The following is a 26,418-nucleotide window of genomic DNA, read 5'->3' on the forward strand; positions in this document are numbered from 1 at the left end:
TCGACTTTAAAATGATCTGTTGACAATAAAATAGGAAAAGTGTATTCCACGTTGTTTGGACACGCTAACAGGATATCTAGTTACATTTGTTTCTAAATTTCACAATAAAAGCGCAGCAGAAAGTGTGGGAGAAATATTAATTACATGTCTATTTTTATTTCTAAATTATGTAAATGTATTATATTTCTGTAAGAATGAATTCCATGTTTGTTTGACACATCTAACTTTGGATAATAACAAACAGGATATCCAGTTACAATTGTTTCTAAATTACACAATAAAAACGCAACAGGAAGTGGGGAAAAAATATTAATATTATGTGTTTTGGGATTTCTGAATTGTGTTCAAGTAATATTACTGCTGTAATGACTAATTTCAGGTTTGTTTGGTACATCAAAAGTACGATTATAACAAATGGGATATCCAGTTGCACTTTTTTGTAAATTTCAGATTAAAAGATGAAAAACATTAATAAGATATATTTTGATACACGTCTCATACTTCATTTGAATTTAAATCGATATTTAAAATGACCTGTTGGCATTAAAATTAAAAGTACAACAAGAAGTGTGGGAAATATTAACTTTTTGTGTGTTTTTTTAATTTCTGAATTGTGTTAAAGTAAGATCATTGCTGAAGAGTTTAATTTCAAGTTCGTTTGATGCATCAAAAGTAGGATAATAACAAACATGGTATCCGGTTTTACTTTTTTCAGATTAAAAGATGAACAGGAAGTGTAAGGAAAACATTAATCCGATATGTTTCGGGATTGTTGTTTCGCGTCAAAGTGATAGGACTGCAGCGATGATTAATTCAGGTTTTTGATTGATTGATTGAAACTTTTATTAGTAGATACTAGATTGCACAGTTCAGTACATATTCCATACAATTGACCACTACGTACCCCAATAAGTTTTTCAACTTGTTTAAGTCGGGGTCCACGTAAATCAATTAATGGTATGTGAAGGTGTGTTTCATACTGAAATGATGAGGAATTGCAAGTGACTATATTGTGTCACGAATTGGAACTAATTGTGGAGACTCATTCTTCAGTGTGTACACGTTTGCACACGCACGTAGGATGTTCCTAAACTATTACAAGTGGACTAGCCTCAATAACAACTTCCGCCTCTTCATAATCAGGACACTTTCCGCTGCTTTTGTTGCGGAAGTGCTTGTATTCCCGGCAGCCACATTATGAAGTGTATTGCACAAGCTGGGTTGAAATGACAGCCATAGTAGATGAGAATTATGACGCCATCAAAGTGTTCCAGATAAATGTATGCAGGGTGTGTGAGGGAACATGTCAATTCCTGAGCGACTGTTCAGCGAAACCAGTTTCGGCTTTCAGATAATCATCTTTTTTTAAGCCTTCGCGTCAAATACAAGCTGCCTGTGACGTATTTGAAAGTGGAACAGGTCGTGTTATGGGTTAATAATGTGTCACCATATTGTCTGGAGTTGTTGTCAAGTCTTAACCAAGTAGAAGTGATCACGACAAATGACCAAAACAGGCGCCACAAACAAATATATAGAAATAAATATAATATATGTGGACGTAAACACTTTTTGCTTTCTCCGAAGCGAGCATGCGCAGGGTGGCGCTCGGCCTTTGCCTTATTTGGATATGGTAATGAGTTGCACCGGAGCAGCCAATCGGGGCGCGGCGCTGCGCCACGTGACGTTGAAAGTGCCCTGAGTAGGCGTGGCCAAGCGCCAGGCTCGCAGCTTGTAGAGTGTGCGGCTGCTGGGCTCGCTCAGTGGAGGAAGAAGCAGCCACGCACACTTTGCGCTATGAAACTTAGGACTATTTACTCCATATTCGAGCCATTACCTCTAAAACCCCTCGTCAATCCATGAGCCGCCCCTCGGCTGTGCGCTCGTCAGGCCGGCAGGGGCCTCGCCACTCATTATTACACTTTTTTGGGGGGGAAAGAATGCGCGAGACAGACAGTTAGCCGGCTAGCTAGCTGGCTAACTAGCTAGCCGAGGTGACACAGGAGAACAAAAGATTTTTTTTGCCATTAAGTTCATGTTTTTGGAGTTTCCACTGACATTAAGTTGATGTTAGCACCGCCATGCCCGTCTTACTCTTCCTGCTAGACACCTCCGCCTCCATGAACCAGCGCAGCTACCTGGGCACTAGCTATCTGGACGTAGCTAAAGGCGCTGTTGAGACTTTTATGAAGGTATTGTAAACACGCTGAGACTTGAATGTAAACACTTTAATGAAGGTATACTGTCAACATGGCGGGCCGTCCCGCTCTTTTCCACACCCGAGCTGTCCCAAGCACAAGCCGCTTAAAGCTTCTCTATCTCCGCAGCTGCGAGGGAGAGACCCGGCCAGCCGAGGGGACCGCTACATGTTGGTCAATTTGGAAGACATTCCGTTCGGGATCAAGGTAGAGTTTGTCATGTCCCGAGTCTTTTGTCACTGCGAGGCGAGAGCGTGGTGCCCAGGCGGAGGCGAGATGGAAGGCGAGCACCGTCCTCAGGAGGAGCTCGCCGACCCCCTTTTAAAACATGGCCGACATTTTGTAGAGTGAGCCGCAAGGAACTCTGGGAGTTATTTATACAGGGGGGGCGGGAGGGGCGCGATCGAGCCCGCTTTCATCCGGTTTCACTCCGGTTGAGGACTTTACACTGGAGCACGTGACGCCAGCTCACTGGCGCTGGTCATTAAAAAGCATTCAATTCATTTAGAAAATTAAAAAAAAAGTCCTTAAAGTGGTTATGGTATGATTATGTTTCTACATTTAAAACACTTTCACGCATACTTGCCAACCATGAGACCTCAGAATTAGGGAGATATTCAAAAGGCCCGCTGGGTGGGGGTGTATATATATATATATATATATATATATATATATATATATATATATATATATATATAGCTGTAATTCACTGAAATTCAAGTATTTCTTATATATATAGATATATATAAAATAAATATTTGAATTCACTGAAATTCAAGTATTTCTTATATATATATCTTTAAAAGAAATACTTGGAATTTCAGTGAATTACAGCTTTCAAGTATATATATATATATATATATGAGAAATACTTGAAAGCTGTAATTCACTGAAATTCAAGTATTTCTTTTATTATGGCCTCAATCGCTCATTGCAGTTACTCCCAAATGCTGCTGCTGCCTTTTAACCGACACTAAAAACATGAACACATTTTAGCATCCCTACACTGGCTCCCACTTCATTTTACAATTTATTTGAAAATATTGTCTGTTTTTCGATCTCTATATGTCAGACCTTTTCAAAACGTACACCCCCACAAGGTCTCTGAGGTCAGCTGATCACGTCCCTAAAACCCCTTAAAGATCCAGAGGTGCTGTGGCTCCAAAACTTTGGAACAAAATCCCTTTTTAATGACTTTTAAATCATCTCTTAAAACATATTTTTACTCTTTTTAAACCAGCATGAGAGTTGTGTGATTTTATTTTCTCTGATGTATTTATTCTTTTATAGTTTGATATTAGTATGTATGTCTCCACTTCTGAAACTTATATTGTTTTTTTGAAATGTGAGATATAAATAAAGTGTATTGAGCACAAAGAATGTCCGTAGTGCAAGATAAGTCTGCTAAAAGTGCTACTGACTTACTCCCTGCGTTTGTAAACACAACAGGAAGTGATATTAGTAAACATAGAAGTTTGTAAACAACACAACAGGAAGTGATATTAGTAAACATAGAAGTTTGTAAACAACACAACAGGAAGTGATATTAGTAAACATAGAAGATTGTAAACAACACAACAGGAAGTGATATTAGTAAACATAGAAGTTTGTAAACAACACAACAGGAAGTGATATTAGTAAACATAGAAGATTGTAAACCACACAACAGGAAGTGATATTAGTAAACATAGAAGTTTGTAAACAACACAACAGGAAGTGATATTAGTAAACATAGAAGATTGTAAACCACACAACAGGAAGTGATATTAGTAAACATAGAAGATTGTAAACAACACAACAGGAAGTGATATTAGAGAGCTGACAAATGTCAAGTGTCGACACTAACCATACTAAGATAAGATTCACTGGATATTAAACATAACTAGCAAGTGTAGTCATGGAATATGAAACCAAACAATTGAACTGAAGTCCCTTTTCAGGTCCAATTAGTGTAGTGAGTATTTCTTAGGGATGTGAGTCTTCCAACAACTCATTGGACTGAGGATGGATTGTGTCTTCCACATGATGCAGGATTTGGTGTCAAAGTCCCCACAAAACTCTTTCAAAGGGGTCACAAAACTCGTCTTGGCTGCTGACGTACAAAAGCAGTGAAGTTTTCACGTTGTGTAAATGGTAAATAAAAAGAGAATACAACAAATCCTTTTCAACTTATATTCAATTGAATAGACTGCAAAGACAAGATATTTCATGTTCATGTGACAACTTCACTGGTGTTGTATATGCCCAGTTAGTAAGCGCACAGATGGCATAAAAATGTTGAATCGATTACAAATGAGTGACTTAGTTTTTCCTGGAACACCTAATATGTCTACTTTTCATATCTCATGTGAAAACCAAGGCAGAGGGGATTATTATTGGTGATGAAATCATTGCCATGCCAACGTGACTGAAGGTGTGTTTCTTTAAAAAGGCGGGATGGAAGGAGAGCCACGCCACCTTCATGACGGAGCTGAGGAACCTGCAGGCCACAGGACTCACCAGCATCGGCCAGTCCCTGAGGACCGCCTTTGATCTGCTCAATCTCAATAGACTAGTGAGCGGCATAGACAACTATGGACAGGTGAGCCAGGTGATGCTCAATCTCAATAGACTAGTGAGCGGCATAGACAACTATGGACAGGTGATGCTCAATCTCAATAGACTAGTGAGCGGCATAGACAACTATGGACAGGTGAGCCAGGTGATGCTCAATCTCAATAGACTAGTGAGCGGCATAGACAACTATGGACAGGTGATGCTCAATCTCAATAGACTAGTGAGCGGCATAGACAACTATGGACAGGTGATGCTCAATCTCAATAGACTAGTGAGCGGCATAGACAACTATGGACAGGTGAGCCAGGTGATGCTCAATCTCAATAGACTAGTGAGCGGCATAGACAACTATGGACAGGTGATGCTCAATCTCAATAGACTAGTGAGCGGCATAGACAACTATGGACAGGTGAGCCAGGTGATGCTCAATCTCAATAGACTAGTGAGCGGCATTGACAACTATGGACAGGTGATGCTCAATCTCAATAGACTAGTGAGCGGCATAGACAACTATGGACAGGTGATGCTCAATCTCAATAGACAACTATGGACAGGTGAGCCAGGTGACAGTCCTCCAAGCACTTGCTGTACACTCACAACATCAACACCATGTGATGGCAATGACCAAGTACAGTATTAGCCTTTGAAATGAAAATAATAACTGCACTGTGATGAACTCACAGCTCGCTAGCTGAGATGCTAACATGAAAACAAGAGATATTCATGTCTTCCCCCATTAAGAAAGGACATCATTCAATCCAAAGTTACACAAACACATTAGTGCCATATTTAATTGTGTACATGAAGCCAGGGATCCTTCTGTACTCAGGAACACCAAGCACCACTGAACACCACAACACCCGCCAGAAATGGGATTTTATTGAAATTCATGTTAAAGTGCTACATTAATACTTGAAATAGTCAAGACTACAACACTATCAGTGAAGAATGAGAAAATACTCTATATTGGCTTTTCCAACTGTGTCTATTTTAGTTATTATAAGGCAGGGGTGTCCAAACTTTTTCCACTGAGGACCGCACACGGAAAAATTAAAGCTTGCGGGGCCATTTTGATATTTTTCATTTTCAAACCATAACAAAATATATGGATATTTTATTTGTTTTACCTTTAGGGCTCTCGAGGACCATAAAGGGTCTAAGTCATTTCAATGTTAAAAACAAGTCAAATTATTATTATTTTTTAAAAATGTAATGCTTACAGTAAATCTCTACAGTATATCAACTCCAGGTTGATGTAAAGTTTAAAAAAAGGTTGTATGCCTTTTCTGTCAAAGACGACTTTGTTTTATATAATAAAAGTGAAATATGCAGTATTTCCCCCACTGCCCAAAACATTCAGAAAGCAATGTTTGATGTGAAGTAATTAGAGCCTTAAAAAGATCAATAATGCAGGACACCATTGATTTTAATTCATTATTATTTTTGAGTAATCACGGTGAAAAGATCAATAAAACCCCATTAAATATATTTGGGATCCAAAAGGTACCCCACTCATAAAGTGATACATTTGAATTACGTTTGTAGGTTTTTTTTTAAGTTATGAGATCAACTTCAGATATATCTGTCGATTTTACATTTGAGCTATTATTTTGTTTGTTTTATGCTCTTTTGTCAAAGAAAACGTTGATGTTTTTGTATGGCAACCACACAATATATGCAATATTTTCCACATAAAACATTTTAAAGTGAAATAATTGGAGCCTTGAATTGGTCAATAATTCATTACAACATTGAGTTTTTGTTTTTTTTAGCAATGGAAAAAAAGAAAAATAAAGATAGACAAAATAAAATAACAGCCTGCATAGCTTTGTGTCAACATTGCAACTTTTTCTAGTTAGATTTCACCTCATTCCACTTTTTTAAATCTTTTTTTAAATTTTTGCAATAGCATTTCCAGAATGTGTGGCGGGCCGGTAAACAATTAGCTGTGGGCCGCAAATGGCCCCCGGGCCGCACTTTGGACACCCCTGTTATAAGGGAACTGCACTCTTTTGGAATGTTGCCTGTCATTGACAATCATTATGAAAGACATGATGTTATTTTTTTAATGCATTCTAGATATGAAATAAAAGTTTGCTTACAGCGGAGCCAATGGGAGCTTCACTTTTCCGCCCATAAAATCCAATAAATAAACATCCAAAAGTGCCAACAATACTCTTATTAACATTTGGTGACTTGTCCAGGGTGTACCCCGCCTTCCGCCCAAAAGCAGCTGAGATAGGCTCCAGCTCAACTGTATTGATCTATATTGATATATAATGTATATATTGTGTTTTTTATGTTGATTTAATTAAAAAAAAAAAAAAAATATTATTTTTTATTTCTTGTGCGGCCGCGGGCCGGTACCAATCAGTCCACGGACCGGTACCGGGCCGCGGCCCGGTGGTTGGGGACCACTGCCTTACGGGGGTGCTGGAGCCTATCTGAGATGCATTCACTATTTGTTCAAGAAAACTTTTTTTATATGGCAAACACTAAAAATATGCAATAGTACAGAACCATTTTCAAAGTGGAATTTTTGAGAGGTCAATAATTCATAACATTGATTTGGATTCATTATAATTTTTAAGCAATGGCCACTTTTTAAAAACAACAAACAAGTAGCCTGCATGTCAGCTTTGTGTTATCAGAGTCAACATTGCAACTTTCTACTGTTACATTTCACATGTTGAGGAAAAGCCCTGTTTGAAATGTGGACTGTAGAAAGAGTCATGTTGGAACACCTTCAGTGTCTACACATGAGCATTGATGAATATCCCTAGGAGAACTATTCAAATCCTCAGTGGCTGCTTTAGATGTGGCTTCTTTTAAAACCGGGTCATGATCAGAATAAAACACCTTTTAGTGTCACTATACGCACGTACCATGAGATTACAAGTCTTGCTAGATTCAAGACTGCCTTCTTCTTTTGCTCTGGCAGAGAAGGTGACCAGCAGTCCCATCATCATGTGTTTATGAGCCCGGACACATGTGCTACCAACAAATAGCATGAATCATTTGTCTTTTTGCAGGGAAGGAACCCGTTCTTCCTTGAGCCCGCCATCATCATCGCCATCACCGACGGCAACAAGCTGACCAGCAGTGGGGGGGTCCAAGACGAGGTCAGCCATGTTTACATCTTACCAACCCGTGTCATGGAACCACAACCCTGCATGTGTGTTTTATTACTATGAAGAAGACCAGGTCAGCCATGTTTACATCTTACCAACCCATGTCATGGAACCACAACCCTGCATGTGTGTTTTATTACTATGAAGAAGACCAGGTCAGCCATGTTTACATCTTACCAACCCATGTCATGGAACCACAACCCTGCATGTGTGTTTTATTACTATGAAGAAGACCAGGTCAGCCATGTTTACATCTTACCAACCCATGTCATGGAACCACAACCCTGCATGTGTGTTTTATTACTATGAAGACCAGGTCAGCCATGTTTACATCTTACCAACCCATGTCATGGAACCACAACCCTGCATGTGTGTTTTATTACTATGAAGAAGACCAGGTCAGCCATGTTTACATCTTACCAACCCATGTCATGGAACCACAACCCTGCATGTGTCTTTTATTACTATGAAGAAGACCAGGTCAGCCATGTTTACATCTTACCAACCCATGTCATGGAACCACAACCCTGCATGTGTCTTTTATTACTATGAAGAAGACCAGGTCAGCCATGTTTACATCTTACCAACCCATGTCATGGAACCACAACCCTGCATGTGTGTTGTTTTAGCTAATTGTAGGTATACACTTCAGTCATATGTTGGTACTTGGTGCATGCCAGCATTTAAAAAAGCAATTCAGGTAGCAGTATATTTTGCTACTTGACACAGGTTGCTTAGCATTTTAGCATGCTAGATTTTTTAGCAGGCACACACCTCAGTGTCATATATACAATGTATATATTTTGGTATGTCACTCATGCTAACTGTATGCAAGCACATGCCAACTTTTTTTTTAGCTCATTTGGCTCATATTTTCCATTACTTGACGCTATCTGTCCAGTGTGCTAACTGTTAGCATTTCAGTTCTCCCAAGAAATTTCTATGGAAATTGCATTTTCTAGTGCTTTAAAAAAATCTATACATCCTACTGGTTCTGAAGATGAAAACTATCGCATTCTTTGATTTGTCAGTCTCCGACTGACAAATCACTCAGTCACACTCACTCAGAAGTGAGTGTGACTATTCAAGGGTTGTTTACTCTGACCATGAGGCACACTTCCTGTGCTGGGAAGTGACATCATCATTATTACATTCCTCCAGCTCCATCTCCCTCTGACCACGCCCCTGCCAGGCAGCGAGCTGACCAAGGAGCCCTTCCGCTGGGACCAGCGCCTCTTTGCACTCGTGCTGCGCATCCCGGGCCACGCCTCGGTGGAGCCCGATCCCATGGGAGGCGTCCCGTCTGATGACTCGCCCATCACGCCCATGTGCGAGGTCACGGGAGGTAAAACTCACCTTGAAGTCTTGTCATGACAATGTTGTTGTCCGCCTGTAGGGGGCCTATTTAGTGGGAGTGTGTTTGCTTGCAGGACCCTCGTACAGTTCTTAGTGGGAGTGTGTTTGCTTGCAGGACCCTCGTACAGTTCTTAGTGGGAGTGTGTTTGCTTGCAGGACCCTCGTACAGTTCTTAGTGGGAGTGTGTTTGCTTGCAGGACCCTCGTACAGTTCTTAGTGGGAGTGTGTTTGCTTGCAGAACACTCGTACAGTTCTTAGTGGGAGTGTGTTTGCTTGCAGGACCCTCGTACAGTTCTTAGTGGGAGTGTGTTTGCTTGAAGGACCCTCGTACAGTTCTTAGTGGGAGTGTGTTTGCTTGCAGGACCCTCGTACAGTTCTTAGTGGGAGTGTGTTTGCTTGCAGGACGTTCGTACAGTTCTTAGTGGGAGTGTGTTTGCTTGCAGGACCCTCGTACAGTTCTTAGTGGGAGTGTGTTTGCTTGCAGGACCCTCGTACAGTTCTTAGTGGGAGTGTGTTTGCTTGCAGGACCCTCGTACAGTTCTTAGTGGGAGTGTGTTTGCTTGCAGGACGTTCGTACAGTTCTTAGTGGGAGTGTGTTTGCTTGCAGGACCCTCGTACAGTTCTTAGTGGGAGTGTGTTTGCTTGCAGGACCCTCGTACAGTTCTTAGTGGGAGTGTGTTTGCTTGCAGGACCCTCGTACAGTTCTTAGTGGGAGTGTGTTTGCTTGCAGGACCCTCGTACAGTTCTTAGTGGGAGTGTGTTTGCTTGCAGGACCCTCGTACAGTTCTTAGTGGGAGTGTGTTTGCTGGCAGGACGTTCGTACAGTTCTTAGTGGGAGTGTGTTTGCTTGCAGGACCCTCGTACAGTTCTTAGTGGGAGTGTGTTTGCTTGCAGGACCCTCGTACAGTTCTTAGTGGGAGTGTGTTTGCTTGCAGGACCCTCGTACAGTTCTTAGTGGGAGTGTGTTTGCTTGCAGGACCCTCGTACAGTTCTTAGTGGGAGTGTGTTTGCTTGCAGGACCCTCGTACAGTTCTTAGTGGGAGTGTGTTTGCTTGCAGGACCCTCGTACAGTTCTTAGTGGGAGTGTGTTTGCTTGCAGGACCCTCGTACAGTTCTTAGTGGGAGTGTGTTTGCTGGCAGGACGTTCGTACAGTTCTTAGTGGGAGTGTGTTTGCTTGCAGGACCCTCGTACAGTTCTTAGTGGGAGTGTGTTTGCTTGCAGGACCCTCGTACAGTTCTTAGTGGGAGTGTGTTTGCTTGCAGGACCCTCGTACAGTTCTTAGTGGGAGTGTGTTTGCTTGCAGGACCCTCGTACAGTTCTTAGTGGGAGTGTGTTTGCTTGCAGGACCCTCGTACAGTTCTTAGTGGGAGTGTGTTTGCTTGCAGGACCCTCGTACAGTTCTTAGTGGGAGTGTGTTTGCTTGCAGGACCCTCGTACAGTTCTTAGTGGGAGTGTGTTTGCTTGCAGGACCCTCGTACAGTTCTTAGTGGGAGTGTGTTTGCTGGCAGGACGTTCGTACAGTTCTTAGTGGGAGTGTGTTTGCTTGCAGGACCCTCGTACAGTTCTTAGTGGGAGTGTGTTTGCTTGCAGGACCCTCGTACAGTTCTTAGTGGGAGTGTGTTTGCTTGCAGGACCCTCGTACAGTTCTTAGTGGGAGTGTGTTTGCTTGCAGGACCCTCGTACAGTTCTTAGTGGGAGTGTGTTTGCTTGCAGGACCCTCGTACAGTTCTTAGTGGGAGTGTGTTTGCTTGCAGGACGTTCGTACAGTTCTTAGTGGGAGTGTGTTTGCTTGCAGGACCCTCGTACAGTTCTTAGTGGGAGTGTGTTTGCTTGCAGGACCCTCGTACAGTTCTTAGTGGGAGTGTGTTTGCTTGCAGGACGTTCGTACAGTTCTTAGTGGGAGTGTGTTTGCTTGCAGGACCCTCGTACAGTTCTTAGTGGGAGTGTGTTTGCTTGCAGGACGTTCGTACAGTTCTTAGTGGGAGTGTGTTTGCTTGCAGGACGTTCGTACAGTTCTTAGTGGGAGTGTGTTTGCTTGCAGGACGTTCGTACAGTTCTTAGTGGGAGTGTGTTTGCTTGCAGGACGTTCGTACAGTTCTTAGTGGGAGTGTGTTTGCTTGCAGGACGTTCGTACAGTTCTTAGTGGGAGTGTGTTTGCTTGCAGGACCCTCGTACAGTTCTTAGTGGGAGTGTGTTTGCTTGCAGGACGTTCGTACAGTTCTTAGTGGGAGTGTGTTTGCTTGCAGGACGTTCGTACAGTTCTTAGTGGGAGTGTGTTTGCTTGCAGGACGTTCGTACAGTTCTTAGTGGGAGTGTGTTTGCTTGCAGGACGTTCGTACAGTTCTTAGTGGGAGTGTGTTTGCTTGCAGGACGTTCGTACAGCGTGTTCTCCCAGCGTATGTTGAATCAGTGTCTGGAGTCTCTGGTCCAGAAGATCCAGAGCGGCGTGGTCATTAACTTTGAGAAGACGGGGCCGGACCCTCCCCCGCTGGAAGGTGGGTGCTGTCTACTGGCAGGTGTGTGGTTAAGAAGCCTCTCATGTTCCATGATGTCATGCAGACGCTGCGGCCGAGTCGCTCAAGTCGGGCCCTCAGCCTTGGCACTGCTGCCACAAGCTCATCTACGTTCGGCCCAATCCCAAAACCGGCGTTCCCATCGGTCACTGGCCCGTCCCCGAGGCCTTCTGGCCCGACCAGAACTCCCCCACCCTGGTGAGGAAGTCTTGAAAATGTGCCTGGTGGTGATGATAAGTACTCTAACCTGGAGTTGACTTCAGCCCCCCCGCTCAGCCCACCCCCACGTGCGCTTCTCCTGCCTGGACGCCGAGCCCATGGTGATCGACAAGGTGCCCTTCGACAAGTACGAGCTGGAGCCCTCGCCACTCACGCAGTACATCCTGGAAAGGAAGTCTCCACACACCTGCTGGCAGGTAGGACATGTTCTTCTGTCAGGTGTCTTTGCTGCTCACCTTGTCCCTGCAGGTCTTTGTGTGTAACAGTGCCAAGTACAGCGACCTGGGACAACCTTTTGGCTACCTGAAGGCCAGCACTGCTCTCAACTGTGTCAACCTCTTTGTCATGCCCTACAACTACCCTGTGCTCCTGCCCCTCCTGGGTAGGTTCCAGCCTCTCCACACCTACTAAACACTTTCTCACTCCAGTCACTTTCTACTTCTCTAAAACACAACCTTCTCCTGAGGAGCCAACATGTTTGTTCTCCCTGCAGACGACCTGATCAAAGTGCACAAGTTCAAGCCCAGCATTAAGTGGCGGCAGTCCTTTGAGAACTACCTGAAGACCATGCCTCCATACTATATCGGGGTCAGTAGGAGGACTTGTGTAGTCCTCTGCTTCTGTGCTCTCATGGTCTACTTCTCTTCCACGCCACAGTCTCTCAGGAAGGCACTAAGGATCATGGGAGCTCCCAACCTGCTGGCGGACAACATGGAGTACGGCCTGAGCTACAGCGTGGTCTCCTACCTGAAGAAGCTCAGCCAGCAGGTCAGACACAGCACACACTCCTCCTGACTAGGGATGTATACCGAGTACTGCTTCTTTATTAGGTCGGTTCATGATGCCGTTATCGGTGTTGTTTGTTCCAGCTGACAGACGCAATTATCACACATTCAGTTCACTGCTGCACATTCAAAACAGTAATGACAAAAGAGGAAGCAACACCACACTAAAGTTTGTGACTACAATTTGTCCTCCTCAAAGTCACACATGCTGTGTCAGTTTGAACTGACCACACATTTTATCAACCGTCCTCCTAGCGACCCATTAATACACAGGCTAATATTTATCCACTCATGGGAAATGGAGGTAATATCAGGCCTCCAATTTTAAATTTTTAAGGTCGAGGTAAGTGTTGCCTTAAAGGAGGGCTCATATTTTAGGGCACCAAGGCAAACTTTATTTTCTTATATATATATATTAGGGCTGCAACTAACGATTAATTTGATAATCGATTAATCTGTCGATTATTACTTCGATTAATAATCGGATAAAAGAGGCAAACTACATTTCTATCCTTTCCAGTATTTTATTGAAAAAAACCAGCATACTGGCACCATACTTATTTTGATTATTGTTTCTCAGCTGTTTGTACATGTTGCAGTTTATAAATAAAGGTTTATGAAGAAAAAATAAATAAATATATATATAAATAAATTGCCTCTGCACATGCGCATAGCATAGATCCAACGAATCGATGACTAAATTAATCGGCAACTATTTTTATAATCGAATTTAATCGATTAGTTGTTGCAGCCCTAATATATATAATCAAATGTATCATATAGTGCCGACCTGGGCAAATTAAGATGTAAAGTGTAGCTGCCATTATGATGTGCACTCATGTTTTCAAATTACCTTCAACTATACTAAGTCTTTCAATGGTTGGAATCTGCGCTTTTGTATGATACACTATTTACTATGGTCATGTAATTAGTTACTATGGTCATGTAATTAGTTACTATGGTCATGTAATTAGTTACTATGGTCATATAATTAGTTACTATGGTAATCTAATTAGTTACTATGGTCATGTAATTAGTTACTATGGTAATCTAATTAGTTACTATGGTCATGTAATGAGTTACTATGGTCATGTAATTAGTTACTATGGTCATCTAATTAGTTACTATGGTAATCTAATTAGTTACTATGGTCATGTAATTAGTTACTATGGTCATGCAATTAGTTACTATGGTAATCTAATTAGTTACTATGGTCATGTAATTAGTTACTATGGTCATCTAATTAGTTACTATGGTCATCTAATTAGTTACTATGGTCATGTAATTAGTTACTATGGTAATCTAATTAGTTACTATGGTCATGTAATTAGTTACTATGGTCATGTAATGAGTTACTATGGTCATCTAATTAGTTACTATGGTCATGTAATTAGTTACTATGGTCATCTAATTAGTTACTATGGTCATGTAATGAGTTACTATGGTCTTGTAATGAGTTACTATGGTCATCTAATGAGTTACTATGGTCATGTAATTAGTTACTATGGTCATCTAATGAGTTACTATGGTCATGTAATGAGTTACTATGGTCATGTAATGAGTTACTATGGTCATCTAATGAGTTACTATGGTCATGTAATTAGTTACTATGGTCATCTAATGAGTTACTATGGTCATCTAATGAGTTACTATGGTCATGTAATTAGTTACTATGGTCATCTAATTAGTTACTATGGTCATGTAATTAGTTACTATGGTCATCTAATGAGTTACTATGGTCATCTAATGAGTTACTATGGTCATGTAATTAGTTACTATGGTCATGTAATGAGTTACTATGGTCATGTAATGAGTTACTATGGTCATGTAATTAGTTACTATGGTCATCTAATGAGTTACTATGGTCATCTAATTAGTTACTATGGTCATGTAATTAGTTACTATGGTCATCTAATGAGTTACTATGGTCATCTAATGAGTTACTATGGTCATCTAATGAGTTACTATGGTCATGTAATTAGTTACTATGGTCATCTAATGAGTTACTATGGTCATGTAATGAGTTACTATGGTCATGTAATGAGTTACTATGGTCATCTAATGAGTTACTATGGTCATGTAATGACTTACTATGGTCATCTAATGAGTTACTATGGTCATGTAATGAGTTACTATGGTCATCTAATGAGTTACTATGGTCATGTAATGAGTTACTATGGTCATCTAATGAGTTACTATGGTCATCTAATGAGTTACTATGGTCATGTAATGAGTTACTATGGTCATCTAATGAGTTACTATGGTCATGTAATGAGTTACTATGGTCATCTAATGAGTTACTATGGTCATGTAATGAGTTACTATGGTCATCTAATGAGTTACTATGGTCATCTAATGAGTTACTATGGTCATCTAATGAGTTACTATGGTCATGTAATGAGTTACTATGGTCATGTAAGTCGCAGCAGCTCAGACGAGGCACCAAGCAGTGTGGGTGTGGAGTGTTTCCACAGAGTGTTTCCAGAGGCTGAAATGTGAGTGTCAGGGACAGACGCGGAAGGAGATTTTTACAACAAAGTTCTAAAGCTTAGTGATATATCAGATTGTAGGTGTTTGTTTTCCCTTGGCATTCATATTTTGCTGTGTTTGTTGCATTTTTGTTGTGTTTAGCTTGATTGTAAAATATGTGGATGGAGAGGGGGTGTGACGTTCATATGTTGTCAATATTCAGTGTTTTATCCTTCATAGTTTTAATATTGTAACATTCTTTATTTTCATGTACATTCACATTCAGTAAAAAATTGAAAATTCCATTCTGTTTTTTAAGGCGGTCTATCATAAAGTTTTTAGCATTCAATCAGACATTATTGTGAGGTTTTGTATTAGTGTTCCTGAAAATGTCTAAATTACACGTACAAATACATCATGTTGGAGGTGTGCTAATTAAAAATGACATATAGTACCGATAAGAGTACCAATAAATACCGCTAAGGATCAAAAGTCTTAACGATATACGTGCTTAATCCCAAAATTATTTGCCTGCAGACCAAGATGGAGTACGAGCGCCTGATCGCCTCCATCGGAAAGAAGGCGGTGGCAGAGGCGGGCATCAAGGTGCGGTGGAGGGGTGGAGGCATCTCCCTGGCCCAGCGCAGAGACTTCATCCAGCAGCTGCAGAGCCTCTCTGGCGACGTCCCTCTGGTCCCTCTGGAGCTCAACCCCAAAGAGTTCCAGGGGTTCCACCTGGCGTTGCTGAACAAGGTTGTTGTTGTTGTTGTTGTTGTTGTTTGTCTGCCACCTGAGTCACTCATCCGGTGTCCTCCTCCCAGGACCTGAAGCCTCAGAGCTTCCGGAACCCCTACGACATCCCCCGCAGTCACCTGCTGGACCAGCTGAGCCGCATGAGGAGAAACCTTCTCAACACCAGCGTCTGCAGCCTGCGTGGCCACGACTCAGGTAGGACTAGCCCCGGGATTATGATGGTCTCATCCCATCTGGAGGGGACCGCAGATGTGGGGACCCCCCCTGGGCGACCTGTACAATGGACGTGGAGTGGATCTAGATCATAGAGTGAGACTCCAGTCCATAGTGGATCTAGTTAATAGTGTGAGAGTCCAGTCCATAGTGGATCTAACATAATAGTGTGAGAGTCCAGTCCATAGTGGATCTAACATAATAGTGTGAGAGTCCAGTCCATAGTGGATCTAACATAATAGTGTGAGAGTCCAGTCCATAGTGGATCTAACATAATAGTGAGAGAGTCCAGTCCATAGTGAATCTAACATAATAGTGTGAGAGTCCAGTCCATAGTGGATCTAACATAATAGTGTGAGAGTCCAGTCCATAGTGGATCTAACATAATAGTGTGAGAGTCCAGTCCATAGTGGATCTAACATAATAGTGTGAGAGTCCAGTCCATAGTGGATCTAACATAATAGTGAGAGAGTCCAGTCCATAGTGAATCTAACATAATAGTGTGAGAGTCCAGTCCATAGTGGATCTAACATAATAGTGAGAGAGTCCAGTCCATAGTGGATCTAACATAATAGTGTGAGAGTCCAGTCCATAGTGGATCTAACATAATAGTGTGAGAGTCCAGTCCATAGTGGATCTAACATAATAGTGTGAGAGTCCAGTCCATAGTGGATCTAACATAATAGTGTGAGTCCAGTCCATAGTGGATCTAACATAATAGTGTGAGAGTCCAGTCCATAGTGGATCTAACATAATAGTGTGAGAGTCCAGTCCATAGTGGATCTAACATTATAGTGTGAGAGTCCAGTCCATAGTGGATCTAACATAATAGTGAGAGAGTCCAGTCCATAGTGGATCTAACATAATAGTGTGAGACTCCAGTCCATAGTGGATCTAACATAATAGTGTGAGAGTCCAGTCCATAGTGGATCTAACATAATAGTGTGAGAGTCCAATCCATAGTGGATCTAACATAATAGTGTGAGAGTCCAGTCCATAGTGGATCTAACATAATAGTGTGAGAGTCCAGTCCATAGTGGATCTAACATTATAGTGTGAGAGTCCAGTCCATAGTGGATCTAACATAATAGTGAGAGAGTCCAGTCCATAGTGGATCTAGTTAATAGTGTGAGAGTCCAGTCCATAGTGGATCTAACATTATAGTGTGAGAGTCCAGTCCATAGTGGATCTAACATAATAGTGTGAGAGTCCAGTCCATAGTGGATCTAACATAATAGTGTGAGAGTCCAGTCCATAGTGGATCTAACATAATAGTGTGAGAGTCCAGTCCATAGTGGATCTAACATAATAGTGAGAGAGTCCAGTCCATAGTGGATCTAACATAATAGTGTGAGAGTCCAGTCCATAGTGGATCTAGATCATAGAGTGAGACTCCAGTCCATAGTGGATCTAGTTAATAGTGTGAGAGTCCAGTCCATAGTGGATCTAACATAATAGTGTGAGAGTCCAGTCCATAGTGGATCTAACATAATAGTGTGAGAGTCCAGTCCATAGTGGATCTAACATAATAGTGTGAGAGTCCAGTCCATAGTGGATCTAACATAATAGTGTGAGAGTCCAGTCCATAGTGGATCTAACATAATAGTGTGAGAGTCCAGTCCATAGTGGATCTAACATAATAGTGAGAGTCCAGTCCATAGTGGATCTAACATTATAGTGTGAGTGTCCAGTCCATAGTGGATCTAGTTAATAGTGTGAGAGTCCAGTCCATAGTGGATCTAACATAATAGTGTGAGAGTCCAGTCCATAGTGGATCTAACATAATAGTGTGAGAGTACAGTCCATAGTGGATCTAACATAATAGTGTGAGAGTCCAGTCCATAGTGGATCTAACATAATAGTGAGAGTCCAGTCCATAGTGGATCTAACATAATAGTGTGAGAGTCCAGTCCATAGTGGATCTAACATAATAGTGTGAGAGTCCAGTCCATAGTGGATATAACATAATAGTATGAGAGTCCAGTCCATAGTGGATCTAACATTATAGTGTGAGAGTCCAGTCCATAGTGGATCTAGTTAATAGTGTGAGAGTCCAGTCCATAGTGGATCTAACATAATAGTGTGAGAGTCCAGTCCATAGTGGATCTAACATAATAGTGTGAGAGTACAGTCCATAGTGGATCTAACATAATAGTGTGAGAGTCCAGTCCATAGTGGATCTAACATAATAGTGAGAGTCCAGTCCATAGTGGATCTAACATAATAGTGTGAGAGTCCAGTCCATAGTGGATCTAACATAATAGTGTGAGAGTCCAGTCCATAGTGGATCTAACATAATAGTGTGAGAGTCCAGTCCATAGTGGATCTAACATAATAGTGTGAAAGTCCAGTCCATAGTGGATCTAACATAATAGTGTGAAAGTCCAGTCCATAGTGGATCTAACATAATAGTGTGAAAGTCCAGTCCATAGTGGATCTAACACAATAGTGTGAGAGTCCAGTCCATAGTGGATCTAACATAATAGTGTGAGAGTCCAGTCCATAGTGGATCTAACATAATAGTGTGAGAGTCCAGTCCATAGTGGATCTAACATAATAGTGTGAGAGTCCAGTCCATAGTGGATCTAACATAATAGTGTGAGAGTCCAGTCCATAGTGGATCTAACATAATAGTGTGAGAGTCCAGTCCATAGTGGATCTAACATAATAGTGTGAGAGTCCAGTCCATAGTGGATCTAACATAATAGTGAGAGAGTCCAGTCCATAGTGGATCTAACATAATAGTGTGAGAGTCCAGTCCATAGTGGATCTAACATAATAGTGAGAGAGTCCAGTCCATAGTGGATCTAACATAATAGTGTGAGAGTCCAGTCCATAGTGGATCTAACATAATAGTGTGAGAGTCCAGTCCATAGTGGATCTAACATAATAGTGAGAGAGTCCAGTCCATAGTGGATCTAACATAATAGTGTGAGAGTCCAGTCCATAGTGGATCTAACATAATAGTGTGAGAGTCCAGTCCATAGTGGATCTAACATAATAGTGTGAGAGTCCAGTCCATAGTGGATCTAACATAATAGTGTGAGAGTCCAGTCCATAGTGGATCTAACATAATAGTGTGAGAGTCCAGTCCATAGTGGATCTAACATAATAGTGTGAGAGTCCAGTCCATAGTGGATCTAACATAATAGTGTGAGAGTCCAGTCCATAGTGGATCTAACATAATAGTGTGAGAGTCCAGTCCATAGTGGATCTAACATAATAGTGTGAGAGTCCAGTCCATAGTGGATCTAACATAATAGTGAGAGAGTCCAGTCCATAGTGGATCTAACATAATAGTGTGAGAGTCCAGTCCATAGTGGATCTAACATAATAGTGAGAGAGTCCAGTCCATAGTGGATCTAACATAATAGTGTGAGAGTCCAGTCCATAGTGGATCTAACATAATAGTGTGAGAGTCCAGTCCATAGTGGATCTAACATAATAGTGAGAGAGTCCAGTCCATAGTGGATCTAACATAATAGTGTGAGAGTCCAGTCCATAGTGGATCTAACATAATAGTGTGAGAGTCCAGTCCATAGTGGATCTAACATAATAGTGTGAGAGTCCAGTCCATAGTGGATCTAACATAATAGTGTGAGAGTCCAGTCCATAGTGGATCTAACATAATAGTGTGAGAGTCCAGTCCATAGTGGATCTAACATAATAGTGTGAGAGTCCAGTCCATAGTGGATCTAACATAATAGTGTGAGAGTCCAGTCCATAGTGGATCTAACATAATAGTGTGAGAGTCCAGTCCATAGTGGGGACAGCAGGAGATAATATTGAGTGGAGACAAGTCATATTCGCTACTATACCACCTCTAAAAAGTACCGGTCCACCCGCACCCCCCCCCCCCCCCCCCCTTTTTTTTTTTTACGGGCATGACGGCGCGTTGTCATGTGGTGACGTTGCTGGTTTTACGATTAAAGGAGCATGTTCACACACACAGAGTACTTACAAGCAGACACAGTGTGTAGACAGAAAAGGGAGAATGGAAACATTTTGGTGTAAAAAGTCAAGATAAAGGTGAAGTTATAACACTGAAACACCCTCGGGAAGAGCTGCTTTAAGACATGGCTAGCTAGCTAGCGGCTAACATCCATCCTCAGTGTTCTAGCTACTTCTAAATCACTAATCCTGGTCTCCATGGCGACAAATAAAGTCAGTTTCATTATGTATCATTATCACTGGAGGATGAGGAATAGCTAAACATGCTTCACTACACACCATAGGAGGATACGATAGCTCACCACCGTCACAATGTAAACAAATGCCATGGGTGGATCTACACCTGACATCCACTGTAATGATACCAAGTACAAGACCGTATCTAGTCGATACTACTATGATTACATCGATATTTTTTATCATCAAAAAATCTTTTTTCCTTTTTCTAAAATGTATATGATGTTTATAAAGTCAGTAAATATGTCCCTGGACACATGAGGACTTTGAATATGACCAATGTATGATCCTGTAACTACTTGGTATCACATCCATACCTAAATGTGTGGTATCACCCAAAACTAACGTCAAGTATCAAAGAAGAGAAGAATAAGTGATTATTACATTTTAACAGAAGTGTAGATAGAACATGTTAAAACAGAAAATAAGCAGATATTAACAGTAAATGAACAAGTAGATTAATAATCATTTTTTACAGTTTGTCCCTCATGTGTACAAAATAATAGGTGTATAAATGACACAATATGTTACTGCATACGTCAGCAGACTAATTAGGAGTCTTTGTTTACTTACTACTAAAAGACAAGTTGTATAGTATGTTCAACATTTTATTTAAGGACAATAATAAACATATGTTTCATGTACCCTAAGATTTTTTGGCAAATGAATGACATTTTTGGGGACCACCCTAATGTGGACTCCAAGTGTGGCGAGCGCGGATCTTCAGCACATTACACAGAAAAGTTCCTGCTTGTCAGGACAGATACCGTAAATGAATTTAAAGGAACGTAGGACCCTCACACACAGACATGTTACCTCACTAGGGTGTCAGGACAGATAATTGAATTTAAAGGAACATAGGACCCTCACACACAGACATGTTACCTCACTAGGGTGTCAGGACAGATAATTGAATTGAAAGGAACATAGGACCCTCACACACAGACATGTTACCTCACTAGGGTGGCAGGACAGATAATTGAATTTAAAGGAACATAGGACCCTCACACACAGACATGTTACCTCACTAGGGTGTCAGGACAGATAATTGAATTTAAAGGAACATAGGACCCTCACACACAGACATGTTACCTCACTAGGGTGTCAGGACAGATAATTGAATTGAAAGGAACATAGGACCCTCACACACAGACATGTTACCTCACTAGGGTGGCAGGACAGATAATTGAATTTAAAGGAACATAGGACCCTCACACACAGACATGTTACCTCACTAGGGTGTCAGGACAGATAATTGAATTTAAAGGAACATAGGACCCTCACACACAGACATGTTACCTCACTAGGGTGTCAGGACAGATAATTGAATTGAAAGGAACATAGGACCCTCACACACAGACATGTTACCTCACTAGGGTGTCAGGACAGATAATTGAATTGAAAGGAACATAGGACCCTCACACACAGACATGTTACCTCACTAGGGTGGCAGGACAGATAATTGAATTTAAAGGAACATAGGACCCTCACACACAGACATGTTACCTCACTAGGGTGGCAGGACAGATAATTGAATTTAAAGGAACATAGGACCCTCACACACAGACATGTTACCTCACTAGGGTGTCAGGACAGATAATTGAATTGAAAGGAACATAGGACCCTCACACACAGACATGTTACCTCACTAGGGTGGCAGGACAGATAATTGAATTTAAAGGAACATAGGACCCTCACACACAGACATGTTACCTCACTAGGGTGTCAGGACAGATAATTGAATTGAAAGGAACATAGGACCCTCACACACAGACATGTTACCTCACTAGGGTGGCAGGACAGATAATTGAATTTAAAGGAACATAGGACCCTCACACACAGACATGTTACCTCACTAGGGTGTCAGGACAGATAATTGAATTTAAAGGAACATAGGACCCTCACACACAGACATGTTACCTCACTAGGGTGTCAGGACAGATAATTGAATTGAAAGGAACATAGGACCCTCACACACAGACATGTTACCTCACTAGGGTGTCAGGACAGATAATTGAATTGAAAGGAACATAGGACCCTCACACACAGACATGTTACCTCACTAGGGTGGCAGGACAGATAATTGAATTTAAAGGAACATAGGACCCTCACACACAGACATGTTACCTCACTAGGGTGGCAGGACAGATAATTGAATTTAAAGGAACATAGGACCCTCACACACAGACATGTTACCTCACTAGGGTGGCAGGACAGATAATTGAATTTAAAGGAACATAGGACCCTCACACACAGACATGTTACCTCACTAGGGTGGCAGGACAGATAATTGAATTTAAAGGAACATAGGACCCTCACACACAGACATGTTACCTCACTAGGGTGGCAGGACAGATAATTGAATTCAAAGGAACATGGGACCCTCACACACAGACATGTTACCTCACTAGGGTGTCAGGACAGATAATTGAATTGAAAGGAACATAGGACCCTCACACACAGACATGTTACCTCACTAGGGTGGCAGGACAGATAATTGAATTGAAAGGAACATAGGACCCTCACACACAGACATGTTACCTCACTAGGGTGGCAGGACAGATAATTGAATTGAAAGGAACATAGGACCCTCACACACAGACATGTTACCTCACTAGGGTGGCAGGACAGATAATTGAATTGAAAGGAACATAGGACCCTCACACACAGACATGTTACCTCACTAGGGTGGCAGGACAGATAATTGAATTGAAAGGAACATAGGACCCTCACACACAGACATGTTACTTCACTAGGGTGGCAGGACAGATAATTGAATTTAAAGGAACATAGGACCCTCACACACAGACATGTTACCTCACTAGGGTGTCAGGACAGATAATTGAATTGAAAGGAACATAGGACCCTCACACACAGACATGTTACCTCACTAGGGTGGCAGGACAGATAATTGAATTTAAAGGAACGTAGGACCCTCACACACAGACATGTTACCTCACTAGGGTGGCAGGACAGATAATTGAATTGAAAGGAACATAGGACCCTCACACACAGACATGTTACCTCACTAGGGTGGCAGGACAGATAATTGAATTTAAAGGAACATAGGACCCTCACACACAGACATGTTACCTCACTAGGGTGGCAGGACAGATAATTGAATTGAAAGGAACATAGGACCCTCACACACAGACATGTTACCTCACTAGGGTGGCAGGACAGATAATTGAATTGAAAGGAACATAGGACCCTCACACACAGACATGTTACCTCACTAGGGTGGCAGGACAGATAATTGAATTGAAAACAGACATGTTACCTCACTAGGGTGGCAGGACAGATAATTGAATTTAAAGGAACATAGGACCCTCACACACAGACATGTTACCTCACTAGGGTGGCAGGACAGATAATTGAATTTAAAGGAACATAGGACCCTCACACACAGACATGTTACCTCACTAGGGTGGCAGGACAGATAATTGAATTGAAAGGAACATAGGACCCTCACACACAGACATGTTACCTCACTAGGGTGGCAGGACAGATAATTGAATTTAAAGGAACATAGGACCCTCACACACAGACATGTTACCTCACTAGGGTGGCAGGACAGATAATTGAATTGAAAGGAACATAGGACCCTCACACACAGACATGTTACCTCACTAGGGTGGCAGGACAGATAATTGAATTTAAAGGAACATAGGACCCTCACACACAGACATGTTACCTCACTAGGGTGGCAGGACAGATAATTGAATTGAAAGGAACATAGGACCCTCACACACAGACATGTTACCTCACTAGGGTGGCAGGACAGATAATTGAATTTAAAGGAACATAGGACCCTCACACACAGACATGTTACCTCACTAGGGTGGCAGGACAGATAATTGAATTGAAAGGAACATAGGACCCTCACACACAGACATGTTACCTCACTAGGGTGGCAGGACAGATAATTGAATTGAAAGGAACATAGGACCCTCACACACAGACATGTTACCTCACTAGGGTGGCAGGACAGATAATTGAATTGAAAGGAACATAGGACCCTCACACACAGACATGTTACCTCACTAGGGTGGCAGGACAGATAATTGAATTTAAAGGAACATAGGACCCTCACACACAGACATGTTACCTCACTAGGGTGGCAGGACAGATAATTGAATTTAAAGGAACATAGGACCCTCACACACAGACATGTTACCTCACTAGGGTGGCAGGACAGATAATTGAATTTAAAGGAACATAGGACCCTCACACACAGACATGTTACCTCACTAGGGTGGCAGGACAGATAATTGAATTTAAAGGAACATAGGACCCTCACACACAGACATGTTACCTCACTAGGGTGGCAGGACAGATAATTGAATTCAAAGGAACATGGGACCCTCACACACAGACATGTTACCTCACTAGGGTGTCAGGACAGATAATTGAATTGAAAGGAACATAGGACCCTCACACACAGACATGTTACCTCACTAGGGTGGCAGGACAGATAATTGAATTGAAAGGAACATAGGACCCTCACACACAGACATGTTACCTCACTAGGGTGGCAGGACAGATAATTGAATTGAAAGGAACATAGGACCCTCACACACAGACATGTTACCTCACTAGGGTGGCAGGACAGATAATTGAATTGAAAGGAACATAGGACCCTCACACACAGACATGTTACCTCACTAGGGTGGCAGGACAGATAATTGAATTGAAAGGAACATAGGACCCTCACACACAGACATGTTACTTCACTAGGGTGGCAGGACAGATAATTGAATTTAAAGGAACATAGGACCCTCACACACAGACATGTTACCTCACTAGGGTGTCAGGACAGATAATTGAATTGAAAGGAACATAGGACCCTCACACACAGACATGTTACCTCACTAGGGTGGCAGGACAGATAATTGAATTTAAAGGAACGTAGGACCCTCACACACAGACATGTTACCTCACTAGGGTGGCAGGACAGATAATTGAATTGAAAGGAACATAGGACCCTCACACACAGACATGTTACCTCACTAGGGTGGCAGGACAGATAATTGAATTTAAAGGAACATAGGACCCTCACACACAGACATGTTACCTCACTAGGGTGGCAGGACAGATAATTGAATTGAAAGGAACATAGGACCCTCACACACAGACATGTTACCTCACTAGGGTGGCAGGACAGATAATTGAATTGAAAGGAACATAGGACCCTCACACACAGACATGGGACCCTCACACACAGACATGTTACCTCACTAGGGTGGCAGGACAGATAATTGAATTGAAAGGAACATAGGACCCTCACACACAGACATGTTACCTCACTAGGGTGGCAGGACAGATAATTGAATTTAAAGGAACATAGGACCCTCACACACAGACATGTTACCTCACTAGGGTGGCAGGACAGATAATTGAATTTAAAGGAACATAGGACCCTCACACACAGACATGTTACCTCACTAGGGTGGCAGGACAGATAATTGAATTGAAAGGAACATAGGACCCTCACACACAGACATGTTACCTCACTAGGGTGGCAGGACAGATAATTGAATTTAAAGGAACATAGGACCCTCACACACAGACATGTTACCTCACTAGGGTGGCAGGACAGATAATTGAATTGAAAGGAACATAGGACCCTCACACACAGACATGTTACCTCACTAGGGTGGCAGGACAGATAATTGAATTTAAAGGAACATAGGACCCTCACACACAGACATGTTACCTCACTAGGGTGGCAGGACAGATAATTGAATTGAAAGGAACATAGGACCCTCACACACAGACATGTTACCTCACTAGGGTGGCAGGACAGATAATTGAATTTAAAGGAACATAGGACCCTCACACACAGACATGTTACCTCACTAGGGTGGCAGGACAGATAATTGAATTGAAAGGAACATAGGACCCTCACACACAGACATGTTACCTCACTAGGGTGGCAGGACAGATAATTGAATTGAAAGGAACATAGGACCCTCACACACAGACATGTTACCTCACTAGGGTGGCAGGACAGATAATTGAATTGAAAGGAACATAGGA

At 41.9% G+C, this 26,418-nt stretch overlaps 1 protein-coding gene across 3 annotated transcripts in view; it reads left to right on the forward strand.

Moving 5' to 3' along the window:
- Positions 1 to 1,732: 1,732 nt before the first annotated feature.
- The window catches only part of ints6 (integrator complex subunit 6), a 35,311-nt gene continuing 10,625 nt past the window's right edge, over positions 1,733 to 26,418 (forward strand). Inside the window, exons 1-13 of one of the 3 annotated variants that reach the window (XM_062067361.1) lie at positions 1,733 to 2,189; positions 2,325 to 2,402; positions 4,627 to 4,776; positions 7,784 to 7,873; positions 9,044 to 9,227; positions 11,609 to 11,734; positions 11,799 to 11,950; positions 12,016 to 12,168; positions 12,221 to 12,353; positions 12,465 to 12,559; positions 12,629 to 12,739; positions 15,763 to 15,978; positions 16,047 to 16,173. In XM_062067361.1, the coding sequence (XP_061923345.1) occupies positions 2,079 to 2,189; positions 2,325 to 2,402; positions 4,627 to 4,776; positions 7,784 to 7,873; positions 9,044 to 9,227; positions 11,609 to 11,734; positions 11,799 to 11,950; positions 12,016 to 12,168; positions 12,221 to 12,353; positions 12,465 to 12,559; positions 12,629 to 12,739; positions 15,763 to 15,978; positions 16,047 to 16,173 (1,726 nt within the window). In that variant the 5' untranslated portion in view covers positions 1,733 to 2,078. Of the gene's footprint in view, positions 2,190 to 2,324; positions 2,403 to 4,626; positions 4,777 to 5,231; positions 5,272 to 5,294; positions 5,306 to 7,783; positions 7,874 to 9,043; positions 9,228 to 11,608; positions 11,735 to 11,798; positions 11,951 to 12,015; positions 12,169 to 12,220; positions 12,354 to 12,464; positions 12,560 to 12,628; positions 12,740 to 15,762; positions 15,979 to 16,046; positions 16,174 to 26,418 lie in introns of those variants that run through there. The other 2 variants (XM_062067362.1, XM_062067363.1) reach the window with 2 other exon arrangements.

The sequence above is a fragment of the Entelurus aequoreus genome, linkage group LG13, assembly GCF_033978785.1.
Source record: "Entelurus aequoreus isolate RoL-2023_Sb linkage group LG13, RoL_Eaeq_v1.1, whole genome shotgun sequence".
Taxonomy (NCBI): domain Eukaryota; kingdom Metazoa; phylum Chordata; class Actinopteri; order Syngnathiformes; family Syngnathidae; genus Entelurus; species Entelurus aequoreus.